This window comes from Cololabis saira, chromosome 1, assembly GCF_033807715.1.
Source record: "Cololabis saira isolate AMF1-May2022 chromosome 1, fColSai1.1, whole genome shotgun sequence".
In the NCBI taxonomy this organism is placed as follows: Eukaryota; Metazoa; Chordata; class Actinopteri; order Beloniformes; family Belonidae; genus Cololabis; species Cololabis saira.
Window position 1 is genome coordinate 23,336,777 of NC_084587.1, and position 24,233 is coordinate 23,361,009.

At 40.8% G+C, this 24,233-nt stretch overlaps 1 protein-coding gene across 10 annotated transcripts in view; it reads right to left on the reverse strand.

The window, feature by feature from the left end:
• Positions 1-8: 8 nt before the first annotated feature.
• The window catches only part of lrba (LPS-responsive vesicle trafficking, beach and anchor containing), a 198,615-nt gene continuing 174,390 nt past the window's right edge, over positions 9-24,233 (reverse strand). For 2 of the 10 annotated variants that reach the window (XM_061718425.1, XM_061718433.1), the window contains 9 exons: positions 21,695-21,784; positions 18,333-18,525; positions 17,282-17,341; positions 15,516-15,671; positions 13,561-13,728; positions 8,727-8,828; positions 7,821-8,017; positions 2,189-2,340; positions 11-1,361 (listed from right to left, as the gene is read on the reverse strand). In XM_061718425.1, the coding sequence (XP_061574409.1) occupies positions 1,271-1,361; positions 2,189-2,340; positions 7,821-8,017; positions 8,727-8,828; positions 13,561-13,728; positions 15,516-15,671; positions 17,282-17,341; positions 18,333-18,525; positions 21,695-21,784 (1,209 nt within the window). In that variant the 3' untranslated portion in view covers positions 11-1,270. Of the gene's footprint in view, positions 1,362-2,188; positions 2,341-7,820; positions 8,018-8,726; positions 8,829-13,560; positions 13,729-15,515; positions 15,672-17,281; positions 17,342-18,332; positions 18,526-21,694; positions 21,785-24,233 lie in introns of all 10 variants that reach the window. The other 8 variants (XM_061718455.1, XM_061718448.1, XM_061718440.1 and 5 more) reach the window with 7 other exon arrangements.

The following is a 24,233-nucleotide window of genomic DNA, read 5'->3' on the forward strand; positions in this document are numbered from 1 at the left end:
AACCGAAATCTGACCACTAGAGGGTGCTGTACAGTTGTGGTAATAAAAGATTGACAGTTCAAATTATAAAATTCCTTTTTATTGTCAGAACTCGGCAAACAACACTCCAAAATGATTGAAAAAAAAAAAGTTATTGAAAAGAGTAGTTCCCCATATAACTAGAGATTCAAACCACATTGAAGCACAAACTTTAAAGAAAGGAATGTTTCCGGAAAAATCAACAACACAAGTGAATGCTTGTTAAAACACAGAAGCAAAGAAATATGCTCCTAGAATTTGTGTTGATCAGATTTAAACAATATTACTCGTTCAGTAATTTGGACAGCTGTGATGAGAATGGAAAAAGGCTTTCCTTTCACTGCTTTGGAGACCAGACCCCGACAGATGTGGAACTGTCTGACGGTCCAATCAAATCATGATCAACACTTCTCTTCTATCCATCACAAACTTCATCTGAGGCTCCCCAAGACTTCAGAAATAACAGTTTACTGCTTATTCAGTCATTTAGAAAAGAAACGTACAAGAGGAGAACCCCTTCAATCAAATAACTGATGCAGTTTCTTTTTTTTCTTTTTTTTTTTAATGATGTTTGACATTTTAAATAAACTGATATGTTCAATATGAGTCATGCACAAAAACAATCTCTAAGCAAGCACAGAGGTACAGAAGGATTAGACGTCATAAATATGGAGGACTACATTTAAACATTATATATATAGATATTTATAGAAATGTATTTTCCTCTTCACCGGTCCGTTAAGTACATCATCTTTTAATCAAACACTTCCTATCTACCCGCTGTGCCAAAACAGTGAAAAGCAAGTGAATGATAGTTGAATATTTATTCCCCAACATACACATCTACTGGAAAAAAACAAAAACAAAAATCACTCACCCCCAAAGGTAGAGAAATATTTTGATTTTTTTTTTTTTTTTTTTAAGTCGTCAACTCCCCACAAATCCCTTTTTTTTATTTTCTGGAGGAGATGAAAATAGACTCTCACAGCTAAAAATAGATCTGTTTGAACCGTACAATAATGTAACCCCCCACCTTTCAATTTATATGAAAATTTCTATCTGATCTACAAAATATAGCAATGCCCTTTTTAAAAATAGTAGTTCTTTTACTTTAACAGGACAGATTATTTTCTTCTTCTTCTTCCACTAAGATACATTCAGGATATCAGGAGATAGACAGAACAGTGCATCTGATAAGAGTTCACCCTTGTGACATCAAACATTTATCCGTCTCTGTTAGTCAAGTTTCCCCTCAGTACCGGGTCTGGTACTCGTGGTGCCACCTGTTGAAGTCGTTGTAGAAGAGGACGATGCTTCCCGATGCCATGCCGGTTATGATACACCTGAAGAGAGTCACAAAATGTGAGCTTAATTCAGGAGCATGTGCGTGAATATTATATATAATTAAGTGTAACATATATACACATTTAGTAGATGCTTTTATCCAACACGACTTACAACAGAAGATTACAATCATACATCACCACCTTGTAAGCAAGCGACAGGGATCAGTGTTTTATTGTATCTCAGAGCATGTTTTGGGGTGAGAACTTTATGTGAAAAAAAAAAAAAAAAAACAAACCCAATGAGGTGTTTTCTAACTACAGAGACGGCACAAAAAAAATTAAAGTAATTTCTTCAACAAGAGCGGATGTCTCTGCAATAAGAAAACAGTAAAAGCTAAAAAAATAACCAGAGCCTGTGGGAGAGGAAGGAAATTATACTGAAATACTTAGATAGTCTTGAAGTTACACAAAGGCGTCTTTTACAGATAAAGTATAATAACAGTTTCAGTTTCATTTGACGGAATATTTGAATACTTTTTAGGAAGTGTTGTGTAGCTCTTGCTGTAAATTGATGCCATTTTAAAGGAGTTGTGCACGTGTCTTACTTGTTTAACAGCGTTCTTCCTATGCTGGGATATAATTTAAACTTTTGTAATAATTAATTCACCCTTATTAAAATTTACTAATGTTCAAAAATGTATTTAAGAATACAAACCACCCTTTTTGAGTATCTGACTCTACTAAAATTCGTATTTTTTGTTGCCGTTTGCAGTAAAATGTCCGATTATATCTACCAAAGTCCCTTCACAGCCCAGTTTTAAACTTCAGCCTTTAATGAAAAGGCGTTGCTGCTTCTACCGGGGCTTCCAGGGTGCAGACGTTACCTTTGGTCATGTGACATGGCCATGGAGCGGACTCCTGCGTCACAGCCGGGGTAGGTGAACAGCTGCTTCAGGTTGTGGACCTGCCAGACCGACACGACGCCTCCATCTCCTCCGGTCAGCAGATACTGACCGTCTCTACTGAGAAGCATGGCCTGCCAGCGACAAACGGGGAAAAGCTCATTATTCACCTACTCACCGCTTCCAGCATGGTACATTCATTATAATAATAAACATTATCATAATTGGACCATGATGAGGATTTCATTCAGTTTGCACATTTTATGACATGATAATTTAATGCAGAAAGATAGTTTTCATGATCATGAAAGCATGGTAGCAAAGCTGTTTACCCACATACATTCGAGTTGAGGGGGGATGAGGGGGGATGGCATCCCCCCTGAAATAAAAACGGTCCAAATCATCCCCCCTGTAAAACTGCCATCCTGCCTTTCCATCCCTTATGTCATTTCATCAATTAATGTGGTTTTACTGTTATTTCAACATTGAGAGTCATCACCAGAAAAATAACACCAGAAAAATAACTTATTTGACAATTTTCACCTGTTTCAAGTACATTTCTGTTTTCAAGATTTTGAGTTTTTGCAGTGATCCATTTTATTTATCCTGTGAAGGACAGAGTCATATTGATAAGTTCAGAAAAGTGTTTTTTATTGTTGTGTTTTGATGTATTTGATGTAAGTCCAGTGGATATTTAAAGCTTACAGAAGGCTGCATTTAACTGCTGCTATGTCATTCCTGCAGTATTTCTGCAGGTGTTTTGGTCAGTGCTATTATTTCTAATATATTATATTATTTGTTATCAGCACAAATTATCCGTCCCCATATGATAAAATCCACCATCCCCCCTGATTTTCTTTTACAACTTGAGTACTGCCGATATCAAACTAAACTAAAATCTGACAACAACAAAAAAAAATCCCACATCCCAAAAATGGCTCCCTGTAGCGAATCTCTGAGATTTACTCTCCCCTCAAACGGCAGCAGCTGAATGGGTCCCTCGGGAATCAGATGTACACAAATCAAGTTGTGTGCTGGAATCTATTACGGGCACGGCGCACGGTGGAAGCTGAAACTGAAACAGTCAGGAGCATCAATCAGCAAGTAACCGTAGCTGATGAAATGACGAGGCACAACGTAACTTCTAAAAGCAGCAAATTACGCTAAAAGCTTTTGTCATTTGTGGTTTTATGACGCCAAATTTGGATGTCTTTCAGCTGCGGCCGCCTTGTAGTGATTCAGCAGAGGACACTTCAATCATCAGCGGCATGTGTGTTGAATCAGGCTCATAATAAGTGGAAAAAGGAAAGCTGAGGCTGGAGAAAAGTCATTTTCAGGAAATTCATCTGGTCTGACAATACAGAAAAGGCTTCAACAGGGAACATCCACCCTGATTTGGACAAGTGATTTGAAGACTATTCAAAAAATAAAGGAAACTCTCGACACCAAGTTTCTACTTATGTTGGCGTATGAAGGCGCTCACACACACTGACACATCCTGAACTTATCTGATCCTGATCTAAGTGATCAAAGATCAATACATCGTCGTCTACAGTAACTGCCTCATTAAAGCGTGACTGAAGCACCTTTTTCATTTCTGTGACGTGGGTTTGCTTTGCATTCAGACACATCACGTTCATTTGCTCAGATTAGCAAGCTGTGCTAAATATAATTTAAGAATAAAGGAACTGAACCACCACTGACGGGATGACCACATTGATAGAGTTGTGCTAAGGCGGATAAAACTCGGTTTTGGAGCTTTATCTTGTAAAAGCTCCAGTATATCGTTGAGCGAGGCACTAACTTTATCTCTGTTCGCACTGCCGGTTGGTTCCGGCCCTGTAGTGGTAACAGAGCTGTAACAGAGCTGTAACAGAGCTGTAACAGAGCTGTAACAGCTCGCAGCTTAAACAGCGGTACAAAAATATGGTTTTCACTGGGTACAGGGAGGATGAAGGGCTTTGACGATCACCAGGTGTTGCACAGATCATTTAGTCACTTGTTTACACACATTATCTATTTTCTGGTTGTAAATGTGCACATATGTTTTTTTTTCAATTATTTGGTCATCTGCAGGCACCAAAGATATTAATAAACTTCAAATTGCACAGAACAAAGCAGCTAGGATGGCTTTAAATTGTTCACTGCATGCAAATATCTTAAAAATGCATCAGCATTTATCATGGCTGTTGGTTGTAGACAGATTAAAATTAAGTCTCCTTACTTTCATGAGGAAGTTGATTAATAGTAAAAAACCACAATATTTCGCAGATCAGATAGTGCTCACTAGAAACGTCAATAAATATCCAACCAGACAATCATGTTACGATCATTTACTGGCACCTAAGCCAAGAACAAACTTTTTAAAACACACTGTTTTATACAGAGCTATCACAGGATGGAACGCATTACCTTATAACATCAAAAATATTACATCAAAATACAGTTTTAAAAAGGTAGCTAAAGACTTTTTACATAAAATTCAATGAGTAACAAATATATCACATGCTATAATTTATTACAGAAATGTATTTGTGGGTTATACTTTGTGGTATTGGAATGACTGTATGATTCCTTTTTTTTTTTTTTTCCACCACTAATGTATTTTAGACTTAAAGTTTGCTGTTAGTGTGTATTATGACTCGGTGTTACGGTGATCCGTAACTGCGATAAATGTGTGTATGTATGGACTATGTATGTTCTTTTAAAATTGCATTGGGGACCCCAGGAAGAATAGCTGATGTTGCGACATCAGCTAATGGGGATCCTATAAATAAACAAATATAAATAAACATATGTAATGTAAATATGTAATATGATACTGAAATCAACTGAGGATAGTAATTTCTGAGAAGGGAGAAGGGGTAGGATTAAATAAGCATATGCTTCTTTCTACTCCTTTTCGGACATGGCAACATTGTTTTGTTTATTTATCTATATTTTTTTTGTTGTTTTGACTATTTTGACTTATGTGTTATTTTATGTTTTCCCATGTTCGGAATAAAGCTTTCATTCATTCATAACAAGAGTGCTGCCTGATTACTAATGCAGAAACTTGTAAGTGAGGCGCGAGGATTGTCAGAGTTCCGAGCCAACTGACGAGCTAAAGGCAATAAAATAAAAAAAAAACAAAAAAACAGCAAGGATATAAGAGTTTTTCTGTCCAGGTAGAGGGTGGAGGGCAGAGAGCGACTGAACAGGCTGCATTACAGACAGAGTTAACAACCGAGAAACCTGTGCGTGCCGGGGTCTTCCTCATGATGAAACCAGGTCCACCTGCTTCCCCGCCAGCAGGGATGGAGAAACTGACTACTGTGTCCCCCGTGATAACAACCAGGGAAACTTTCTTTTTTTAATTCATTTTAATGTGTTTTTTGTTTTCATCACCAACTAATTAAAGCAGCCAGGGACAAGAAACATTATTGTGTGGCCTAAAAGCAGAGGGAAGGGACCGCCTTCACATTATAAGGGACCGCATTAATGCTTAGCAAACGGCACACCAGGGAGGGAGAATGCACAGCTGTGAATGCACAGCTGGAGAGCGGAGGCCGAATGAAGAGGGGATCTTCAGTATGTCTTAATTGTTGCACGATAGTGACTTATTTGTCTAGTGTTTGATTTCATGCAGCGTTCCTCTGCAGAAAACTAACGCGCCTCCAACCTGAAACAACAAGGCTGTAAGACTACAGATGCATGTCAGGAAACCTCATCCAGCTGGATTAATAACCAAGAGAAAAATGTGTTTACGAAACAAAAACGGGATTTTCTTTTATAACCCAGCTGAAAACATATAAAGTTGGGCACTGGAGCTCAACACGGTGGTCCGTGGGAATGGGCTTGCTCCTGAACATCAAAGACACACTGACATGACTGATATTAAGATGCTTGAAAACGCTGAGGCAAACTGCTCATTCTGGACAATATTTCTTAAAGTTTGTCATTATAAAACTCTCCTAGTCTCGTTTATGAGAACGTGCGTTACTTCAGTGATTTACCACGCCGTCACGGATGGCTGTGTCTTAGCAACGCATGTTGGTGGGACGGTTGAGTGCTCGATAATTTCAACAAAAGGCACAGGAGCCATTTAGCAGTTAGTACTGGGTATTTAATGTACTCGTGCAACCACTAGTGAAGTCCATGACCTTACTGGAGCGCAGCAGGAGGTCGGGGAGCTGGCAGACATGTCAGCCCGGCCAGGTAGGAGGCTGCAGACAGACATTATAAATCAGCCCTTTGCCACTGGGCGGTCAAACAAGATGGCCGATGTCTCTGCAGGGGCTAAGATGGCTGCGGCGGATCGGATGACTAAAAAATGACTCCAGTAGAAACACATGCACTCTTTAATGCCCATATTTTCTACTTTCTTTTTTTTCCCCCTCAGAGAACAGTGGGTGGATTCTGGGGCTGGAAAAGGTGAAATGTTTAATTTATGGCGCTGTTAATCCCCCTGTTACACTCACGCAGGCGGAGGAAAAAAAAAAGGTCCGGGACATTTACGCTGCACGAGTTATACTATAACTTAACAGAATGTAATCCATTCAGCATGGCCTCAGTCACCCAATTCTGCTATTAGAGCGGGATCCTGACTGTTCGCATGTCGTCTAACCTCTGACTTCAGACCTCTATAAAGTCGCACAGCGTACATTCTTCCTCCCTGCTTCTAAGTGTGTGCTGCAGGCCAGGACAAACACTTATTTATCCCGGAGTCAAACTGTGCCGAGGCTCCGAGAGGCCGCGAAGATTGATTCTGGTATGTACATGAGAGCACTAAATATTGTTGGAGTGGGAGGGTGGATTTGAGCGGGCTGAGACTCACACAGCCTCGCTCGGAGATATTAGGACTGTCCTAATAACATCTGACGTGGATGGTATTTACAGCAGCCGAGGAGGGCTGATGAGGCCGGCCGCAGCCCCAGCCCCATCTTTACGGGGAACTCTGATAAAAGTACAAAGCGGATCTTAAAACATTGTTAGTGTCTTTTAAAGACGCAATAAAGCACGTGGGGAAATCTTGAAGCTAAGCACTTGGTACTTTTGAAGTGCCGGTAGGCTGCTCAGGCAGTGTTTCAGTATATTTGCGGCTTTTTAAGAGTGGGCTGGTTGGCAGGTTTGGAGCCCGGGCACGAGAGGTTTTTTTAATAGTAAACAGGCGTGCGGCCGTCTGTCAGAGCTAGCTTACATTTCCCAAGCCAAAACGGAAACAAAGGGCCTGGAAAGCAAAGGCGGTAGCTGCTATCCTGTGTCACTCTACCCACTAGGGAGGAAATGTGGGCAGTGGGGAATGTGTCGTCCTGTGCTGGAGGGTGGTTAATGGTGCCGGTGCTCAGAACTGACCACTCCTCTGGAATGTTTTCCACCAGTGTCGCAATTTGACCTGACAACGGAGCCCCGGATCAAAAGAACCATTTCCTCTGGTGTATGTGGGCGAACGGGGAAAGAGGGATGTGAAGCCGTAGCTTGTCCCGAGGCACGCTGACCTTCACCTCGCTCAGATCTCAAACCGAAACTGAGCCTTTAATCAGTGAGAGCCTTTCTGCACAGATGTGGTGCAGACATACATATGCAAGTGCGCTCTCTTGTGAATACTCGCGCAGAAAAACTGACGTTTCCTCACCTTGATGCCGTCTTCCACTTCCACGTGTCCGAGGAGTTTGCCGTTGACGCTGAAGAGGCAGAACTGCCCCTTGTCGTAGTAAATCACGCAGTGGCCCTCGGTGGAAGACTGGATGAGCCGGGGCCGCAGGCAGCGCTCTGGGCCCTCCAGGGTCCGCAGCAGGTCCCCATTCATGGAATGGATCAGACAAGGACCCTCTGCACACAGACGCAATCCTTTTTCAGTTTTTTTAATCTATTTCAACTGCAGTCAAACATATTTTTGATTTTTTTTCGTTTCGGTCTAAATTAGCTGAAGTTTTGGAGCAACACTGATCGCCTCCAGGGGTTATATTTATGGTGTAAAAACGGAATTTCTCCACCTAATACAACGTCATCTGTAAGGAGTCTTACTTGTCACCCACTGGAAACGTTTAGAGTATTTAGAAACCAACAATACGACAAAGGAGCGTCTGTGTTCCTGAAGTGCTGAGTCAACCAAAAAAGTGGGAATGCTTTTAACTTTCCAGACTTTCACCAGCTCCAAAACATTTACAATGTTATAAAAATAAGAAGCGATACAACTTAATTGTTAAAAATGTCCCGTCAGACATTTCTGAAACAAGCTGCTTTTAAATAAAAATGATACAATATATCCGTTTTTGCAACCTATTATACATTAACACAGTTTATATCATTGCAATTTGTTGTCAATTTGTTTTTTTAATTTAAATTTTTACGAAACGTATCAACTTAAATCTTAATGAAATTACTGTTCACAGTGGAATCAATTGTATATTATAAATGAATGCATTATTTTTCTGTCTTAATCTGTGTTTTATATTTAATATTTTATGATGGCTCAACTAAGAGTAATTGAGGTGTGCATTTACTTTTGGTACATTTTCACAGGACCAAGTGGCCTCACCTTTGCAGCCACTGATGACGAGACCCAACTCGGCGCACACGCTGGCACAGGTCACCTCGCAGTCGTGGCCCGTCAGGATGGCCCTGGGCGTGATGAACGCTGCTGAGAACACAAACACACAAACACGACGGCTCTGAGCTGCAGCAAGTGTGAATGGGCATTATTGTCACTAGAGGGAGCAAAAGTCCAAACATTCTCAAGGATTGGTTGATTGAAGATGTCAGAGGGTGAAGGCTTCAAACAAGTTAACAGGTTTAAATAAAAATCATTAAACAAAAAAAAAACCATCAAGAAGGCAGTTGATATTTTAGTTTACATGTCTTTAAAGTATATACACAGCACTTTGAGGATTTTCACTGTATACACACATCCCCTCTGCAGAACTTGTCATGAGAGCCCCTTGCGATGTTTAAGACCTTCTCCCCATGACTGCCTTCACTGGATCCAGATGTTTCTGTATTAGACAGGCAGCGAAACAGAAAGCCAGAGGGAGTGGGACTAAGTTATGGTTCTAGTCATGAAATTTGTGTGATTTTGTTTTGGTTTGAGCTGTCAGGGCGAACGACAACACAAAATGGGCTGTTATTTCTCCATCTGTCTTCTCTGCCTGCGATCGAGCACATTTACGCACAAACATGCACTTGCACAACTGCACAGAGCCCGTTCGCAGAGTTATTAATACCCTTATTCTCGATTGGAAATGGATTAATGATCAACAGCTGGTACAATGTTAGAACATGGTCAAGTGTCATTGTTTTGAGTTGAATGGTTCTGATATAAAACGGAGGAGGTGAGCAGATCCGTTTGTGCTGTAGGAACCCGAGGTTGGAGCTCAGCGGCGTGTCATTGAGGACTCTGGTTAACTAATCCTGTCCTCCTCTATGTGCGGTCCCATTCAGCTTAAAATGGTGAAAAAAAAATGGCGCAGATGCACTGCTTTTCTGCCATAACTGTGTGCACAAAGTGGCTCTAAAGCTATGTGGACAAACGCTTTCAAAGACTCTAAAATCGTTTCTTCCAAACCTTGGATTCAAATCTTTTTTTTCCCATTCTAAACACTTCCAGTAAATAAATAAAACAACTCTGAGGGAATAGTTTTTGTTGTCTGGGCTAAATTTAACTAATATGGAAATACGTTTCTTGATGACTTAAAGGAAAATAATTGAATTATGCAACATAAAATTCAATACAGGTTCTCTAATAAGACAGTTGTTTTTTTTCTCCAAAAGCCACAAGGCCATTAAACATAATTAGATTTAGCAGAAAGACTCTATACAGACCAAACTGCTCACTAAACTTGTAAAGAGGCAAAAAGAGCAAACTGCATTCAAGCAGGATTCACCAATGACAAAACTAAATCCATATGTACAATCCAGACAACATCACCGCTTAAAATAATATAATTAATACATGTTATATGAAACTGTGTAGAAAAGGAAAAAAAATCTATAATTAACTGTGATATCTAAAGTTTGTTGATAGCTTTGTTGTTTCAATTCCACCTATAACTAATCTATTTCAGCTTCATTGTGGCTAAAAGCAACCACATGTCCTGAACACTAGTTAGCGACTGATTAACGCTATAGTTCGATTTGGGAAACTCTGTAAATCCAAGTAAACTGTATCAGTTTTAAAGGCCGGCCCGGCCGTTTGGTTTAGATTAGGGCCACATCTGATTACAATCTCAAACCTGTACGTGACCAAAGCTGACGAGAGTATCGACTGTCTGCAGGCGTCACGATGGAGGTGGCTTTGGCGTATACGAATGATATTACTCACGAAGTAGGGACATTCATCTTTTACCGTAGCATTATTGTGGGGGCTCAGCTTCACTTCACAGACTTGAAAAATTGTAAAACCCTGCTCTGTATTTCGACGTTTTAGTTCACCAATCAGCCCATCAACCGTTACCAGCTTTTGTTTCACACAAGTGTTGATTCTACTTTAAGTAATTTTTTGGGGAAATGAATGTCAAATCCAAAAGTCATCTGGGGAAAACACCAAATACTGTATAGTTAAGAGGTGGAGACGAGGAGCATTTGCCTTTACATTGACTTCTCCTTTCATAAAGTGTATGCTATGCCTTTACTTCATTAATAATGCTTTATTAAGAGTGAAAAGGAGAGTTTTCTTTTTTTATTGTCGCTTATCGTTTCTGCACTGCGAATGCGGCAGCCATGCTGGTAACTCCAGATTATAACTGTAGTGATGTCATATGAAGACTTCAGTGTAGATACACACTTAAAGCTGGTTGTCGCTGCGAATGCATAAATACTGGGCGACGTTTACAATTAAATGAGAGAGGCGGTGGTTTGCAGATCAGAGCAGAATGTTTACAACCCCACGCCCTCTCCCCGTCTCAATATTTTATTTCTTCAACCTATTATAGCGGAGGATCCCAGTGAGATCTCTTCTTCCAGCAAGTCATTATTAAGATAGGTGCATAAAGTTAGAGTTTACAAAAAAGGAGAAAACAGGCAGGAATTGCAGATGATACCAATTAGATCCTTCACACATTTAATCTCCAAAGAACAAAAGAAAAATGTAATGCAGAAATAAAATTTATTATCATGAATGATTGTAAAAAAAGTATGAAAAAGTGAGTATTTGTAGGCCGAGGGTATTTTGAAGGAGCAGACAAGCCGAAAGCAGTTTAATCCAGCTCTGAATGTGCTACAGGAACGTTCAAAGGAATTCCAGTAGTACACTTGGTGTCACAGTTATTGATGTGAAATGACAGACGGCTGGAAGTACAAGTAAATAATTTACCTAACAACACTCCAGTATCCATGGATATTTTTATTTCATAATGATTTGGCCGGCTGCTTCTGCTTTCATTTAACAACCGAGTGAGGAGGACAAGTGAACTCAGGAACCTCTGTGCTGTTTCTGTGCTGCTTTCATGCCCTTGTAGCCAGAACTGAACTCATCCTGTTTGATAAAAATGGTAATGATGATGATGATGATTATGTTACCAAGTGTAAAACTGAACTTTATTGAGTGGATAAAATAACCTGTGATGCTCCATACTGTTAATGTTTTGCACTTTACTGAGAAAAATAATGTAATTTGTCCGCCAAAATCTGTGCAATTTACAGTTTTCCACATTTCTTAAAACTGTAAGATTTGTTGTTGTAGTAGTTTTAACCAGATGCACATAAAATCCTGGAAAGGAACTGTACATGTGTGTGTATTTATAAATATGTTGGCATTCCTGTCATCTTTTATACACTGGATGACTATATCAGCTATCAATGACAAGGAAATATGAACCGACAAACACAGGTGCTAGTTTAACACAAAAAGAAAGTTAATTTAACAGAACAAGAGTCCAACATAATTAAACAATAAATGTCAAGCTCAATTTGTTTTTTTCCATTTTGCCAGTAGATGGCAGTAGCACCTATTAAATCTACCTCACCTGCTGCAGAAACCAAGAGTCTATCAGCTCTCCTTATGCGCTTTTGTTAAGCTTATTAAGTGTGTGAGACCTAAAAATATCATAATGCATCTAAAGGAATTGGTTTCTTGCATGCACGCTCATGCAAAACTATGTGCAAGTTTTAACTTTAAGGTGTCTCAGTGTTTGGAATCGGAATAAACAGTCTGCTGTCTGGCTGCAGTTCTGAGTGTGTGTGTGTGTGTGTGTGTGTGTGTGTGTGTGTGTGTGTGTGTGTGTGTGTGTGTGTGTGTGTGTGTGTGTGTGTGTGTGTGTGTGTGCGCGCTCAACAGAGCTTCATGTCTAGAAGAGCCTCCTGTGGTCCGGGGCAATGGAGCATCACATTGTGGTGGTGAGGAGACGGGATGACGAGCGCTTTGTCTGATCCCCCAGCTTCAGCGCGGTAACTAGCAGTGGACCAACCGATATTAGACCGACACATATACAATCAAAACTCTACATGTAACAAGTCAAGTGGGTCATTTTTTATGCTGAAATTATGAATTATGGTACAGTATATAGTCAATAGCTGCGTTTGCTATTTTGTGGGACCCCTATGAATTTAGACTATGGAGTCGGTTTTTGGTTTAGATTTCAACCCATTGTTCTTTTTGTTTTATTTTTTCAGCGTTTGTTAACAAAACTGCTGTTTCCTCAGTAAAAGTTTGCACATTCCAATGAAGCAACTATAATTACATTCAAACAAAGATCTTTGAGTGATTCCAAAACACGACATCCGTGCATAAGTTGGGTTAGCTGTTCTTTATCCTCCAGATGAAAAAGAAAAGCGTCTTATTAACCAAATCAAAATTTGTCATAAATTTCATCCCATTTGTAATGGATCACTTAACAACATGTACGCCAATCTAAGCCGGCCGAATTAGCACCAAGAAGGCTGAGAACTGAGCAATGTGTGCGCGATGCTTTGATCATAGCTAATGCCATATGTTATGGTAACGCGAGGGAGGCCCATGACATTTTTCACTTTTATCGACTCGCATGACCTCACGGCCCTCGGATGGTGGTGAACTTTCATGTGCTGGCCGACGACCCCCAACATCACATTTAACGTTTCTAAGTGGCCCTCACTTTCACTCACATTAAAGACAGACTCTTGTGTGCACACACACACAGAGACACACGCACACACACCAGAGGACTTCTGGCCTCACAGAAAAGGCACACAATCTCAAACACATTATCGAAAGCTGTTCCTGGTGCGACAGTGCTGCGAAATCCAATCTGTATGCAGGAGGCCTGGCGTGGTCAAACGAAACTAGGTTACTTTACAGAGGGAGGCTGTAAATCACACAGTCACAACTGTCTGGGAGAGTGAACACTCAAAGAATACCCTTGTGTGTGTGTGTGTGCTGCTATACTGGGCCGTGCACTCACTGCCTGGGCTCTCTCCGATGCTGCTGTGCTTTCCGTTCCAGTACCACAGCAGCAGGGTGGCATCTCTGGACCCCGACAGGACGTAGCAGTCTCCTCCGATGTACGACTCGGAGCGAGCGAGGCACGTCACCACATCCCGATGCCCGAACACTATCTGGGTTAGTTTGCCTGCAAACAGCACATGAAATAAAACATGCTCTTAAGGAATTCCACCATTTTTCTCTGGAAACATGAATAGCAGGTTGATAAAGTAAAATACATGAGATGTGACCGTAACATGTAAAGTCTGCTGCTGCTTTCATGCATTTCTTGATCATTTGCAAGTCAGACTAATTGATCCACACAAGAGCAGACTTCTGTACGTTCCAAGAGAAGATTAAACATTTGCTTCATCTTTGTGAATGCATCCCTGCATGAGCAGTGAGCTCCATGTGTATATGTAATGAGGCTAATTGCTGTCAGATTTTGAAACTTCAGCTCCAGCACCTCGCTGTCTAATATTCATTACTCCCCCTCACATCGTGACCTCTGCTTTCAAACACCGGATCATTTTGCAACATGTGACACCTTTGTATGAGTGTCAGGAATCTCTGTCCACTGCATAATTAAGCTGTTTCCCCCTGAAACAATGAAGATTATCATGAAACCGGGCGGGTCACTGGCTTGACTCCCAAAGACGAACGGAGACATCACAGTTGTGAACTGTTTGACATTTTTATAAACTGAAAATAAGCAATGAAGGCTGCTGCAATAATGGCTACCATGTACCCCGTATTAAACACATGCTCCTCTGCTCACACACATGCATGCATGCATGCGTGCACATGGACAAATCTACTTGAATAAATGTGCATGTTGGCGTGTACGACTGTGCTTTGTGCATGTGTACCAATCAAGTCTTGTAATTGATAAAACCCCTCAATTCTTTTAACTGGGGGGGGATTAGGGACCTCGGTGGCAGCTGTTGAGTGTGTGCGATTAAACTGTGTTCACGTTCCAGTCGCAGACCCTGGTGGCAGTCGCACAATAGAGCCATCTCTATGCACCCGTCCCTCCTACCCTCCCTCCTCCGCAGAAGACAGAGAGGGCCTGGCCTGTGGAAATTGAATCGGAGCCTGTTGTATAGATGCATATAGCATTGTGACTGAGGCTGCAGTGAAAGCAGTGAGGAGATGAAGCTTCAGACAGTTTCATTTAGGACCCCTGACCCGATGGCATGTGTGTGAGTGAAAATAAAGGTGTGTGTGTGTACACACATAACACACCTACACTTAATATGTGCATGCAAGTAACAAGTCCAATGCAAGCAAACTGAGGCAGGTTCAGAAAATATATCAACAAGCATGAGGTAAAGGCTACATTTATACAGTTTTATACAGTTTGGCAAACAGTGGAACATCTATGAATCCACACTGATACCAAAAACAACAACATTACAACACAAGTATTTTTATTCTCTTTGTTAGCAGTGTCTAAGATGAAGTCCATATCAAGGATGGTGCGAAAGAACAGCTAGTCAAGGTTAGCTTATTTCTAAAAAGGTTAACTACAAGGTCAAGCAGTCAAAAATAAGTAAATAAATTAAGCAGCACTGTAGCACAATGATTTGTAATTAGCACTGCATTTGAAGACATGCAAACAGTTCAGAGTGTGGATCTGAGGTGGACAGGTCACTGACAGAAGAAGAAATCTTTCAAATCCTTCTATAGTGTTTAGATCTGAATCATTTTTATCTATGCAGTCAGAAAAGTACAGCATGCTCGTATGGGACAGTTATGATGCCCCGATACACATTTTAGTGATGCAATATCCTGATTTGTGTGACGGGTAGGTGCAAGATGACACTAAAAAGGGGGAGATTGTTGAAACAAAATATATGACAGCCACTTCTTCAGATAGGAGAAGCACAATAAACAATCTTTACCAGTGATGCTACACGATGCTTTACTCTGTACCTGAGTCGGTGGAGTAGACCCGGAAGCTCTTGTCCCAGAAGCCACACAGGAGGATAAAGCGGTTGTCGGCTGTGATGACAAAACACTGGGAACTGATCTGCATGCTCTGATCCAGCAGGTCTGAGATCTGACGCCTATGAGCGCCCACGTTACTGGCTAAAAGAAGAAGAAAAAAAGACAACTTAAACTCTGAAAATGCACAGATGCACACTGAAATATGGAACTGCAGTGTGATCCAACTAAATTGTTTACACAATCATCTATTTTTCAAAGAGCACCAACTTTGATGCACCTCCACCAAAGCTTCACAAAAGCAGAGATGATTTAAGAGAGAATACATAAAACAACCTGGAGATTAAGTTTATAGAGATTTCACATTTTCCGTGAGAGTCTAAGAGCCTGAGTAATGGCGGCGAGTACATAGTCCTCACAAAATATGTACACCACTCCAGTCAGAACTCGCGTAAGAAATTCATCTTTTTCCTCTTTCTCTTGTAAAGAGATATGTTCATTGTGTTCCTTATTTAATGGGGTCAAACACACTGGGGAGAAGGTGAAATGTAGAACGTCAACTGTATGTGGTGCAACTAATATTTCATCCAGTTTTTAACATTCCCCAGAACCGCAGATGGCTCAACACTCATCCTCAATTTACTGTGTTTAGCTCAGACTCCTCCTGGAATGCAAACAGTGTAAATATATTACTGACAAGAACAAAACTCCCTGCTACCTCCCCAAAAATGAGCAAATGCTCCCACTAGCGAGAATTCATTATTTATTACTTGATGAAAGTACTTACCATAGTAGTTACCAAATACTGACCAAAATAAAGACCAAAAATGGCTTTGACAACAGACGTCATATTTTAATAACACGTTCTAATAATAAGATGATCCTAAAGTGTCCTTTCAGAAGCAAATATTAATAAACTGACTGAGATGTTCTTATGAAAACAAGAATGTGTAAATTGCGATGTAGTGATAAGATGCATTTTATTCCAAATACTGTATCAGGATTATCAACTGAGGCGAAGAAGTATGTGTAGATAAAGATCTGAAATCAACCCTGGTTATTTTCAGTAGTCAAGTGTGGAAATGGTTTATGTGAGACTGAGAATGACCACAACATCCACGGAGAAAGAGCAGCTCCCTTTGTAGATGTTCACAAGATTGCGATAGGCTGCCGAGGAAGCGATAGGAGATAAGAGCGGAAAAAGGAGGCTGGTCCCCTCCGCTGCTCTGCCAGTGCATCCTATACATCACTGCAGCTCGGCACTCTTCTCCTGCTCATCAACAAGTCGTGAAGGATGAGAGGCGCCCATATTGTCCTGACAGCCGTCTGCCGTGCATTCTCAATCACACATTATTACCACATTCATATTCATTTCCACTGACACGCGTCCTTTCCCTCTGCTCAAATTAAACCAAAGAAGATTCAGGGAGGGAGGGAAGAAAGGGCCGGCGGAGAGGGAGAAAGAGGGGGAGCTGATGATGAAATGCTGGCCTAGGCCACAGCTCATTGCATTCCAATTTGCATGTAAATGGTTTAGTGTGAGAGCGAGGCCTATATCATGACGAGTGAACTGGGGCAGAGGCTGAGAAACAACTCTAATCTACTGTCCAGGGACACAGCCCTGCAGACTGCCATGAGTCACCACCACGCCGGCAGGATCCATCCACAAATCCACACAAAAACTCATTTCATGCATATATAAGCTCACACTCAAGTGCGTGTGGATTCTTTAATGGTCATAAATGACAGCATACCTATCAGAGGGTCAATTTCCACAGGAAGTTGGTACTGCTGCTCCGCTGAGCTCTGATGACCTGACAGGGAAGAAGACAGATTGGATTAATATTGTAATTGAGTGGCCTTGTGAAGTAGGTGCTGCGTTTGAGGTTATTATCACACACTGAAAACTATAACAATAAGGTCATACTCTGACCCCCTGGCCTACAATTTCTTTTATGAATTATATATCAATTATGCCAAAATGCGACTATAAGGCTGGAGAATATAAGGTAAAACAAAAACACATTTCTTTTCCTTTAAAATTCTCCCATCTCTCCTAAATCCTCAAAAGCGTTGATTTTACTCTAACAGACCACAGAAATGTAATGATTTATTACTGTCATTCCCTTTAATTAGAATGCATAACATATGAATAGGATAAAAAAAACACAGAATTGCTCTAAACAAACTGGTGAGCAGATTATCATTATATCTCAGAAGCATTTCTTCTGAGATGTGCGAGGAACCCTAGGTCTGCACGCCTTTCATTAAACACCAACAGAATCCAGTGAATCCCTGCAATTAACAGACTGCTGCTGCCCTGCATATATTTTGCTCATCATGCCAGCTCACTGGACCAATTAGCATGATCAGTGCAGCCTGTGGTGCGCATGAACGAGGTTGTATTCTACTAAAAACACATCAGTCTTCATCCTCATAAACTAAGGCATATCAAATGTAATGTTTCTTCTGGGCCAGGATGGATGTTGAGTAAACATAATTTTGCAAGTGATGGGTTGATGTATAGAGGTGGACGTGAGACCTAATGCTGCCTGCTACATGTGTCACATTTGATACTGCTGTCTGGTGGGCACCGTCAACTGTCTACCAACTCAACGTCCATCCTTTAGAGACACGGTTCGAATATCATATAAATTAGATGCTCAAGTTTTACTTAGGAAGACCAGATTAAGAAAAATAAGAAAAATAAGATACTAAATTAATCCTACTTCAAAAATCATACAGTGGCACAAAAATCTGAATTGAGTTTTTGTTCAGCCAAAAAGGTGTGGATGAGACTCTCACCTGTCAGGCCGTGCCACTTGTTGACAGCAAAGAGGCGGTTGGCGGTGACAGTAATGATGGCAGCCGAGGCGAGGCCCGGCTGGGTGTTGGCTGCTACGTGTGTAACAGGGGAGTTGGATGGGAACTTCAGCACCATGATAACATCCTGCTGCATCTGCTCCGTAAACATCATTGGGGTCTGCAGGAGAAGATACTGTTCAGGGTCCCGGGATGGATGGAACACGAGACAAATGGAAGAAAGGGAAAGTAGCCGAGACGCGGAGAGGCAGGCGAAGAGGGAAACAAAAAGACGAGGGTAACAAAACCAGTTTGTGGCAATGAGGAAAACAAAAAGACCAGGATGGAGGAGGAGGAAAGAAGAGCACAGAAGAAAGTTAGCAGCAGAAGAGTTGCTAGCAGCAATTCAGTAATAGGACCACGCACAGAGAGGGTTTGATTTACAGCTGAGGACAGGGAAAACTGTCTTTCTTTTCTGATTGTCACACATTGTGGGAATACTGGAAACGTATTCTGTTGTTGCTGATTCATTGTTATCTCCTGTCCTTTCATACTTGGAATACATTTTCAATACCCAGATCTGCTCTGGAAAATGGTAGTAAACCAAAGAAGCTCAACCTGTGATCTGCATTATAAAATGTTCATAGAAATTACAAATCAATCTTCTCACAGAAACTTTAATTAAAAGATGCATTTCTTTCCTTTCAGAATAGCAGTCTTGGCAAGTAATCTTAGGACACTGTTTTCAAATTTACTGTTCATAGGGAAGATCAGAAACGCTACGTAACCCTAAAATTACCATGACATTCCACTGGTGTGAATGTTAAATTAAGTCACAAATCTGGAAATATGACAGATAAGTCTTTTACTTCTATATGCAAGTGGTGGACTAAACACAGTAATCACAGCACCATTGTGATGTAGGTCCAGATGTTATGCTATCCATGAGAAAGTCTCATCAATAACTGATTTTCTGTTGTATACTGTTTATGCTGCCACTGGGAAATAGCGTACTAATAATTAGGTCCAAAATGAGTGACATAACGGGTAGCAAAAGCCCAAATGGAGCATCTGGCATACTAATGTGTAGATGTAAAACTTTCTCTAACTCAGACATAAAGCAAAGGACCTTTGCTTTCAAAAATTTCAAAAAATGCATTTTGCTACCTAAAAAAAGCTTTCCCTTGCTGCTTTAAAAGAACTTACCCAATTCATTAATGTGGGAGATTTTACCAAGGAAACACCTTGAGAAGCTGATTTCACCTTATCAAAAATTCAACAGCAAGTGTAACCTAAATCAAAGAGAGTGCCATGCAGCTTCTACATTTCAGAAAAGTTAACAGAGGCAATAAAAGTATGTCTAATCAAAAATCCTTTTCTACCCTTTGAAACCGTTTCTCAATGACCAGGATATAGTTGAAAGTTACACGGGCTGGCCAACCACTAGGAGAGAGGACCAGAAAGCACTAGGACAACACCTTAGTGGATGTGTGTTTTGAAGGGGGCCTGTGATGTGCTTAAGGTCTGGACCCCAAAGGTCGGCCCACTTTTAAATCCCCATCATTAAAAGGTAGGTATCGATGATCTTATACTGTATGTATCATGTGTTGTACATCCCTTGACTGGTGATCTACTGAGCTTAGTGAATATCTGCGGAGCTCATCAGTATCAGCAGGGAATATATTTAACCCTGATATACAGTAACTGACATGTTATGCCCAATTTAAGTCGCTCTCACTCAGATCTTCAACACGCTTCCTTTAATAACACAGATGTACAAAGAGGCCTCTGGAAACTTTGGAGTTTTATTCAACAGATAACTTCAAACAAACCCTTAAAGTTCTACTTTAACACATTTTGTACAGGATTACATACTTTATCATCAATCGGGTGATATATTGTGTCTTCCATTGGTTCTACAGGCTTTCTCATAATTCTTTTTATTTTATATTGGAACTGTAATTGCTGTACTCGAATTGAGTTGCACTTGATTTATGAAGTCTGCTAAATCAATGAAGCTTAAGTGTTCATGCAGAAATAGAAAAATATTTCATAATTTATAAGCCAAAGGTCCCATTTTAAGTGATATATGCAGAGACAAAGGTATGATTATCTATATGATAGGGCAACTTTATATCTTGAAACAAACTGCACTTTGATTCGGTCCACTATTGCCTGAGTAATCATTCAAGCCTTCCTTCTGAGCTTTACAGATGTGAAAGGTATAAAATGCATATAATTATTTCATACTACGCATTTATTTAAACAAGTTTTTATTAACCTAAAGCAGGATAAATCTATGATTATGATAAAAAGTGTTTTCATTTACATTTCAAAGTGTTTCCTGACAAACGCAGACAAGCTTTAAAACCAGTTACAATGTGTTTAGCACTAAGCAGCCTGAAAAGCAAGCCATTTCCCTTCTTGCGTGTAAAGAAGAGGAACATCAGTGTTTAACATCAGGAACAGACCTGAGTAAATCCGGTGTGCCTGACAGCTAACCAGAAACACTGACAGTATCATTAACACCAGCATGGGCAGATGCCGACACGCTGACAACACACTCACGTGTGAGAAGAAAGAGAAAGAAGTGGAGAGCAAGATTCTGCACAACCAAAGAGAGGCAGGCATTTTAAAGAAATATAAAGCTGTGGGAAAGGTTGAAATGTGTTTGAAAAATTCTGTCGGAATAGTTTTTGAAAACTATATGCGGTGGAGTCAAAATAAAAACACGTCATAGGAATTCACCGGTACAGTTGGGAAGTGGATTCAAAGCAATACTTGGAGTTTGTGTGTGCATGTGAGCTGTGTGGTGGTCTAAAGCTGCTGTCAGCGCCGCAGGGACACCACACTAATAGGGACTCAAGGGACCTCGGCCCATCACAAGCAGGCACACTGACTGCACTCTTTGGCCCTTAAAGGGCCATCACTTCAGAACCGCCGCTTATTGCTCTCTTTCACTGATCTCTTCTGTTTCCAGCTCAGGTGGAAAATCTGGCTCAGACCCAGGTTTCCAGCACGAAGCCTTCCCTTTCCACAGAAAAACCTCTTACTAAACGCACATGCACACAAAGGCTTGTGACTTCTCCTTTTCACACACACCTCACTAATGATGCGAGAGGGGATGCTTTCAAAACCAAAACTGTATTTTCCCACAGTGGAACAAGGCAAAATAGAGGATAGGAGGTAAAGGAAAACTATTAAAGTAATTTTAAGGAAGAGTTATCAATCAACGAGATAAAGACCCAATGCTGAGAAGTCAGTTGGCTTCTGGGGCATTGTTTTAAACCTCAGACTTTAAGGTGATGAGGACAGCATTTTTTCGGTTAGCTTCTCAGTTGGTGTGTGTTTGTGCACCCACTCACCACTTGCATGGCTGAGCTTCTGGGTGGGTGTGGCTCAATAAGCAGCTGGCAGGGGGTCTGTCCAAAACTCCTAATTTGAGACTCCACAGCCTGAGGAAAAGAAAAAAAGTAGAAATGTGAACATGGGAAAGATGAGTTATTTTTTTTGAAACATGAGAACAAGTTTCTGCTTAGATGTATCAGGAATAACTGAAAAAAATACAAATATATGAATATGGACATTTTAAACATACTGTATAAACAAAGCTCAATTCATTACACTAAAATACTGTATATACATTCCCAATCAAACAAAAACAGTTGTGCAAAAGCCGTCACAGCTAAGACAAAACAGGCACTTGTATTCAAGAACATGTACACATACTACATATAAACAAAAATATATGTCCCCTCCTCACACACATTTAGGCCCAACCACCAATTTATATCCCAAAGCATGAGAGGAGGGTTGGGCAGACAGGCCGGTACGCTGGTTATGTGGTGTTAATGAAGAGGTATAGGACCATAAATGTCAGAGCAGACGCCGACTGAGCAGCCTCTGGACATCATCACAAAGCTCACTGTCAGGCCAACTCACACAGGGGGGCACATATTCACAGTGTATGTATTTACATTTTCTATCTTTACTAAATAACAAAAAAAAGATTTAAAAAAATGCAGAAAACTCTGATTTGATGTCATTAATAATACATTTAACATCATTGAGTTGACAATACACTGAGTAAATGCTTGTGACGTAGAGAGTGAATTGGGACAAGCAAACGGAAAATGACCACCACCCAATTATGATAGGACCCGTCAGTATGCTGGTGTGCTCTGTGACCGGCTGCGTGGGAGTGACTGGTTGTGTGTGTCGGCTGAGACGTTTGGGCCCGTCTTGGCGCAGTGTGAGAATGAGCTCATGGTTGAAGCCTGCATATGGTATTTCCATGGGAAAAAAGATGGGAAATTAAGTCTGCTCATACCCATCGACTAAAACTAACCAGAGAAGCACCGAGAAGCAGATTTCTTTTTCTCTAACAATGCAGAACTATGATAAGACACCAAGGAAATCACCTTTTTTCACGTATTCCTCTCAGTACAAATACACTGGGGGGAGGAAATCCTGCTCTTGCAAGTTCATCAACAGATGCACTTAAGTATGTTCAGGCACCAAGTACTTGGACTCCATGATGTCTAACATATATGCAGTCAAGCATGCTAGATTGGAGGGGGCTTCAAGGTCCAGAGGAGTGTAATTTACATATTAACACTGATCCGCGTTAAAGCTTTGCAAAGAACAATGTCACATGGAGACGAAGGGACTCAAATATCTCATCACTGATTTTAACATTGATTATTAAAGAGAATCTCATCCACAGTTAGTCCGAGAGCATCAGTGCATCACTCAAGGTCGAAGAGCTCCACTCCTTTGACTACAGGGTACAGCATTTTGTTTAAGCTAATGTGTGGAAGCGCCTCCTCAAAAGGCACTCAACCTATCTTCATTAAGTTCAGATCTGACATTTACGAGGCTGTGGAACAGTGGAAAGTGGCTGAGTCTAGGTCAGCATGTCCTATCCCTATATGCAATGCTCAGGTGATTATATGAGGGGCCATCCACAAGGCCAATCCTTTTTGGAGGCACTGGCCTGTGTCTGATGAGATTTTTCTCAGTTCTATACATTTAAATAGCTGGGACGCCCTCGGCTCAGATGTGGCGACCTGTCCTTTGATTTACTCAGTCACTTGACAAGATGGATCTTGATGTAAAACATTCAGCTTTTATGCAGATGAACCCAACAACACCAACTCTATGAATAAGAATTTACTAAATTAATAGAGTAGTCTTGTATTTCTCACTGACAGGATAGTGGGAACTGTGGGCTGCATATGCCTCATTTAAAAAATAAGATTATCTTCCACTGCAAATAAAAAAAATGGTAGGATGGTATGGAAAAGCCAGATAAAATGCCAGAATTGGGGTTGTATGAGTGATTCCTCAACATAGATTTAAAGTGTTGAGAAACCCTCGGAGCCAATTGCAGTGTCGGTCAGCATGTAGGTAAATTAGCTCCGCTTTTCATATCACAGAGGGGTTTTAACGGCACGTTTAACTCTAACCCTCAGCTCAGCTGGAAGCAGTGCTTGTCCCTTCCTGTTAGAAAATCTTCTGGTGTTTAGAGGACCTTTGAGGCAGCTTTCAGAGTTGGTAATCGATATGGAGCGGCGAGAAATTCTGCAGGAAATGTAGCCGGTTCTGATTTCAAAAAGTGTTTGAGCGAGCTTCGAGTTCTACCGTGTTCCAGGAAGGATAAGCTGTGTATATGTGACTCATTTATATGCAATGTTTGCTAAATGAAAGTCAAGTGCTTTAGGAACACCAGAAAGGGCTTGGCTTATGTCATCTGCCATCACCCAGGGTTAAAATAAGCTGAACAAGTTTAACATCCAGCTGCTGACTAATGCAAATTGCAGCACATTACCAAACTCCGTGCAAATTCGGAACTAGCAGACAAAAGAGAAGAGAAAAAAACAAAAAGATTATCATCTGTTTCAT